The sequence below is a fragment of the Otolemur garnettii genome, unplaced genomic scaffold (assembly GCF_000181295.1).
Source record: "Otolemur garnettii isolate 467f Iridium unplaced genomic scaffold, OtoGar3 scaffold00234, whole genome shotgun sequence".
NCBI classification, from domain to species: domain Eukaryota; kingdom Metazoa; phylum Chordata; class Mammalia; order Primates; family Galagidae; genus Otolemur; species Otolemur garnettii.
The window spans coordinates 1533137-1539896 of NW_003852629.1; the positions used below are offsets into that span (position 1 = coordinate 1533137).

Below are 6760 nucleotides of genomic sequence, written 5' to 3' on the forward strand. Positions count from 1 at the left end.
GAGGTGCCACTCTGTCACCCAGGCTGAATGGAGTGCAGTGGCACAATCTAGCTCCCTGCAGCTTGGAACTCCTAGGCTCAAGTGATCCTCCTGCCTCAGCCTCCTGACTGCCTGGGACTACAGGTGCACACCATCATGTACAGCTAACTTTTTTCTTTTCTTAGAGATGAGTTCTTGTTAAGTTACCCAGGCTGTTCTTGAGCTCCTGCTCTCAAGTGACTTCCCACCTCAGCCGCCCACGTGGTTGAGGCTGAGGCTCAAACTTGAGCCTTTGAGCCTGGCTACACAATTTTTTAATCATCTGATCTAGGGCAAATTATTTATGTTTTGTGAACCTTATTTCTCTCACTTGGATGGAGAGAAAATGTAATCTACTTCATAGATTTCAACATGACAATATCTAAAACGCTTAGACAGGGAGGAGTTCCAGTGGCCTAACTCTGAACCCCAAGTGTCCATGCCAGAAATTTGCCAGAACTGTTTTCTCCATGCTGTCTTTAAGCCCAGAACCTACGTTCTTCTTAACCTTCCTCATGCTGACAAATCAGTCACTCTGAAAGTGGATGACTTTGTAGAATAGACTAAACTCTTGACTAAAATAGTAGTTCATACATATTTAAATCATGAGAGAGAGAGAAAGAGAGCTAAGAAACAATGAGATCAGCTTTCCTGAATGATTTGTAACTGCCCCTAAATGATCTGTAAGGAATTTAAGAAATTATTTAGTCACTTGGTAGAACTGCTGGAATAGGCAAATAATCTCCCCAAAGGAATTCTTTGAAAACTACCATTCACTTAGAAATTCTAGGACATATTTATAGCTTAAAACAAAATTTTCTTTGTAAAACAGTCAAACTATGTTTTATATTTTAAAACAAATAGGTGGCTTAAGGTTAAGAAGTATTTTCAAACCTTTTTCATCATAGTCTTGGTATGTTACACCATCTGCAAAAAAAAAAAAAAGAGAGAGAGAGAGGAAAAAAACAAGTATTAAATGAGTCATTCTGTGTAACTGCTTAGCTGAAAAACAATGACAATGATGTACTCTCAAACACAGAATTCCATTCCTTTAAACGTTAATGTCTGCATGGTCAGTAATGAACGCCTCCCCTCAAAAGCAACTTGCGAAAAGGGCAGGTGAATTATTCTTAAAAAAAAAAAAATTCCCCAAATTGGCCCAGATTAAGACACACAAAAGTAGCATTAGGATTTAACTTCCTGTTTTGTTGTGGAGGTGTTAGTAGACAAGATGAAATATGAAGGCCTGATATTCTTGTAATCGTCTAATTTGGGTACAAGACAAAGTGTCATGCATTAGGTTTTAAAATTACTTCTTGGACTCCTTTGAAAGAAAAATCACCATGTAAACACAGCACAGCAATGTAACATTTTAAGTGACATTTAAAATCTAATGAAAATATTCATTTAATACCTTCATCGTGGGGCAATCTTTCATCATCTACCACTGGTTCACTGGAATCTAAAATGACAAAAACACACCTTTGCCAAAAATGAAAAAAACCAAACGCATTACCAGATGCCACTATAAAAGATTCCCAAGTTAATTCTCATCATTGCAACCTTGCATGGCATGTATTGTCATTATCATTTAATGAAATTTAAGCTGAGTAATGTTCCCTAATTTGCTAAGTCACAAACATAGGAAAAGATAGAAAGAGCAAAATGAAGATTTTCACTCAGCCTGACTCTGCTGTATCAGCCTACCTCTTCACTTTCCACATAGCCTTGGCAATACCCTACCTACAAAAACGAAAGCCCCAACAGTGATTTCCCCTCATTTTCCCACATAATATAAACTATATTCAGAAATTCTATAAATATCTCGGCAATCAAAAATGATTTTAAGCATAAAGCAATCTGTGTTTTATCAGAGTGAATTGTTAACCCTGTGTTTAAATGACCTTGACCACTGCCTCAGAAACACGTATCAATATTTTTATAGTCACAAACCTAGAGCTTCCTTTTCATATGTCTTCTCTTCCACCTCCTGGTGGTAGTCCTGTGAATCTGTAAGTTAGGAAACAATTAGGAAATTACCAACGTGTCCCAAATAAAGATTACATGTGATAATCAAAACCAGCACAACGCAATTTCCAGTAATGACAGAAATGTGAAATCAAATCCTAAGGATGTTCAAACATGTTCATTCATGGAACAAATAAATAAGTATTAACTATGCTGAATGCTGGATACAAAGATGAATAAGGCGGACCTCATCATTAATGGGTTCATTGCCTAACCACAAGAGAATAAAGGTATATTCTCATTTAGTTTATATAGATTCAACTACAGTCATCAAATAAAAACAAGAGAAGCAGAGAGACAGAAGAGAGTAGAACAGGCGAGTCTCCCTGCCCACCCCACAAACACCACTGCAGAGTGAGCCCCACCTGGACTCGACAGGGCGTACTCCCCGTGTTTCTCTGTTTCTACACAGACACATTACTAAAACCACATAGGTTCTAAATACCAGACAACAGTCCCCTGTGGTTCTCAAGCATGATAAGAATGACCTGTTCCAACACTGGAAGAAAAACTAGCCAACAGCACCAGCTTACCGAGAGATGATGTGTGGCCATAGCTTCCAGCTGCATCACACTTGGCACAACCCAATTTTGATACTGCATTGACTTTGAAACTGAGGGCTACCAAACCTTGTACCTTAAGGTTACTCCTAATTCTTCTACTGGGAATTTATCCTCAAGTGACAGGGTTCAAAACACAAAAACTATATTCGCAAGACATATGCCATGTGATGTTTAACAAAATTATTATTTACATATCATGGGATATGTTGACAGATTTAAAATATATTGTTAATAATAAATAATATTAGATAATATTCCATATATAACCTCATGATGATGTCTAAAAGGAAAAAGACTCATTGTGGTTGAGAAGGAGCAGTGTCGAATTCGACCTCACCTGTCTCTTCCACGCGAACACCGTCCTCAGTTTCTGAAAAGGCAACAAGAGACTGACATCACTTTACAAATAGCGTACAGATTTTGTACACGTATATTCTGAATCTGTGCTTATGATTAACTTTATTTTAAAATGAATAACTGCTAAAATGAAACACAGAAATACTAAATGTCTACTTAACATTTCCTCTTTCACTAGAACTACACTCTGAAATGTCTCACACAATCTCATATCCGCTCCCCTGAAAATCCCACAGGACCGGGGCTGAAGAGAGAGGATGATTTATACAGAGGAACTCAGTGACAAAGGCTGGGCCAGGAAAAGTGCTGGTCTCCAGCCGCATTTCACTATAGTGTTTTATTTTCTAGACCTGTATTCCTGTTTTCTAGAGAGCTCATATCCATGCTTTTCAAAAAAGCACAGATAGAAGCTTTGAGAAATATACCGTCTAATAAATTAGGAGCTGCCTGCTTCTAAAGTGAATTTTCTCTATATTAAATGCTGTGAGAAACAGACAAAATTTACTTTTTCATTACTTTTATGCTTTCAAAAAGCCATATTGACCCATTTAGGCATAGGTCCTGGTGGTTTCTGCGCTGGTAGCAGAGTGGAGTAGTTGTAACAGAGGCTGTCTGGCCCAGAAAGCCTAACATAGTTACTATCTGACCATTTACAGAAATAGTTTGCTGGTGCTTGGTATAGAAACTAAGCATAGTGTTCTACCCACAGTAGTTACAGAGTTCAGATCAAAACAAGAATCTGTGTTAGATTATCAAATATGTCATCAGTTGTTTGGATTTCACATAACAAATACCAGCCCAGAAAGGGAACATAGTACAGTTTATTAAAGTCTTTCACTGACTTTTCCTAAGAAATTTATATATTTTGAATTTCCCTTACTACTTAAAAGTGCTTTGAATCAAAATCAGGATATCTATTTACTTTGGGGGCGGGGGAAACTAATTGAAGCTTGACTTTTTAAAGCTTTGACTTTTTAAAAAATTACATAAATAGTTTTAAAGAGGTTTAATATGAATTTATATAATTATAAATCATCTATTTTTTTTTCATTCTGAAACAAACAAATGAAAAAAAATGTGTCCACCTTCATGAAATGTTTCAGGTTCCAGGGTCTCAAACTTATCCTTTTCATCAGTGGCCGTAAGGAAGCTGTCATCCTCCAGCTGTGGTTCTCCCACTGGTTCACGCTCCTCTCGCTGCAGGTCTTCTCCTTCAACTGTGACAACAAAGTGACACCAGTCTGCAGTGAGGCCCATCGGCCACAGCCAACTTAAGACACAGAATCTCCTTAGAATGGCTGCTGGGCCTCTCCACCCACCCTCTGGGCCACTACAGATGCTGCTGTCCACTCAAGCCTTTTTCGCACTGCGGCTAAGTGCCAATCTGCTTAAGGGGGCAGGGGTCTCCTCTCAGTAGAACGTGAACTCACCAAGGGCAGGGGCTCATATATTTATTTGGTTCTCTATGTACACCCAATACCTAGGGCCATGCCTAGCCATAGGAAGTACTCAATAAGTATCTGATAAATGAATGAAAATTCATTATTATTATCTGATAATAATTATCTGAAATAATTATTATAATTATCTGATAATAAATGAAAAATTCATAATTATCAATACTTTTGGGTCATCAATAATCACTGGGTCAGAGAAAAGGTCATACTATGACCATTTACTAAGAATTCATGTAACATTCCATGTAACAACTTTGAAGGACTTATTCAAATGTTCTTTAGCACAGAGCAGCTAGCCGCCTGCACATCACAGACTAGGTCACAGATACATTTGTATGACACTGTGCATACAAAGAAATGCAATTTTCAGCCTTTCAATTATGCCAAGATGCCTCCCTTCCTCCTGGGATTGACTTCTGTAACACACTAAGCTGTTCTGGTTCTTTCATGTACATGTCGAACATGCCACATGATTCCACTATGATATGGCTTAGATTGTTATTGTGCCTAAAAATTACCCAGATAATTGAGTGTAGCTCCTATATACAATAATGTGACTAAAGAGCTTGAATAAACTGGAAGTGCTCCTAACAGCACAGCCATTAGGAGTGCGGGGCATGGAACACTCAGTTCTGGATTTGAGCTCTTACGCTCGTACACGCCAGCTGTGTGACTATGGGAAAATTACTTCACTACTCTCTGCTTAAGACTTCTCTTTCATAAAATAGGAAAAACAAGTATCTACTCACAACACTGTTGTGAAGATTACAAATAAGTGGCCCATAATAAGAACTTGGGTGTTATTATCATTACATAGCAGTGGTATGTAGCAGTGGTAACAACAATACTATTTCCACTGCTACTGAATTCTCAACTCCACCCACAAACAGCAGGAAGACTCTGGCAGTTCTGTACCTTTAGTGTGGCAGGGCTATACGCTCAGGTGTTTCTGAGACAGACAGACCCATTAATGTCAGTAGTAATAATTTGTTTCTGTCTTCTCATGACAGCTTGCTATGTTGTTTTTCCTTATTTCAGATTTTCTGCTACTCAGCAAACTAATCACCAATTCTAATTCCTGTTGCAAATGTTATTACTCTTTTCCTTCTTATCATGTCCTTCTTTCCTTATTCTATTTTTATTCTATCCATTGCAATTTGCAAATTTTTACCTAAGCAGGATTTAGCTCTCTGATCAATGGAAATGTTCCTATTTTCAGTAGAGAAACCAGCCAAACCTTCCACGCCACTTTGGATAGCCTGGTATGAATAAGTATGGACAGCCTGGGATAAAGAGAACTTTCCGAGGGTTAACTAGGCATTGCCAAGTGCTCTGCAGCTGTCAGTCACACCATCCCTATGGAGTGGGTACCAGTGTCCCACTTTGATACATAAGGAACTGGTATATTTTGCTAGAGCCATACAACTAACCAATGGTGGATGCAGGACTGAATCCCTTCACAGGATGTATCGTGGTGGGGCAGGGAGCCACGTTCTGAAGAGATGTGAAGATCAGGTGGGGGAGGAAAACACGGCTCAGCAAAAGATACCCACCAGGGGCAGAGGCTGCCAGGCAGGGGTAGGCTGCGCCACTTCAAAGAAAAGGGAGAGGGCCAGAGGGCTAGAGAAAGTATGAGACAGGATAAACAGGCTACGACCAGATGGGCACAGCTGGCTGGGCCACACCAAACACAGGTCACAGAGGAGCCAGGATGCGAATAGGGAGAGCCAGGCAGGTGCTCTTAGCACCAGGCCCAGAGGGCAGGGTATGAGCTGATGGCAATGCCCACAGGACTTCCTGATGGATTAGATATGGGAGGGGAGAAGTGCGAGAAACCAAGGGAAACTCCTGAGTTTTTAGCTTACGCAACTCAGTAGGAAGGGAAGCCATTAACTAAAATATAGCAGACGAGACTCAGAACCATTTAGGGGTTTGCGGTGAGGAAGAGCTGTGAGATGGGAAAGAATCACGAGTTCTGTGCTAAGCATACTTTAAGTGTGAGACACTGGTAAGTCATCCAAATGGAAATGTCTCACAGCTGGATAATCCTGGACTTCAGAGGAGTGATCAGGGCTGCAGCCATATATCCAGAAGTCACCAGCATGTAAATAATATTTAAAACTATAGACCATATATGTGATTTCCTAAGGAAAAAGTCTCAGTAAAGAAAAGAGCAGGTGCCAGAAGAGGGCTGTGGCGAGGAACATGGTAACCGACTCCATTCTTCCCTCCTCCGCTTATCTGTCCACTGCACTGCACTGCCCACCTACGTGTCTCCAGGTCTTCCTACTCCCCTCCCGCCCACCGTGGGCCAAAATGAGTTTGGTCACCCATCTC

The 6760-nt window shown here is 40.0% G+C and overlaps 1 protein-coding gene across 1 annotated transcript in view; it reads right to left on the bottom strand.

The window, feature by feature from the left end:
* Positions 1–6760, bottom strand: part of ASPH (aspartate beta-hydroxylase) — a gene marked incomplete at its 5' end in the record, with an annotated part of 181780 nt that overhangs the window by 136557 nt on the left and 38463 nt on the right. The window contains 5 exons of the mRNA XM_023508263.1: positions 913–945; positions 1433–1480; positions 1972–2028; positions 2947–2979; positions 4052–4183. Of these exons, the coding sequence (XP_023364031.1) occupies positions 913–945; positions 1433–1480; positions 1972–2028; positions 2947–2979; positions 4052–4183 (303 nt within the window). The remainder of the gene's footprint in view (positions 1–912; positions 946–1432; positions 1481–1971; positions 2029–2946; positions 2980–4051; positions 4184–6760) is intronic.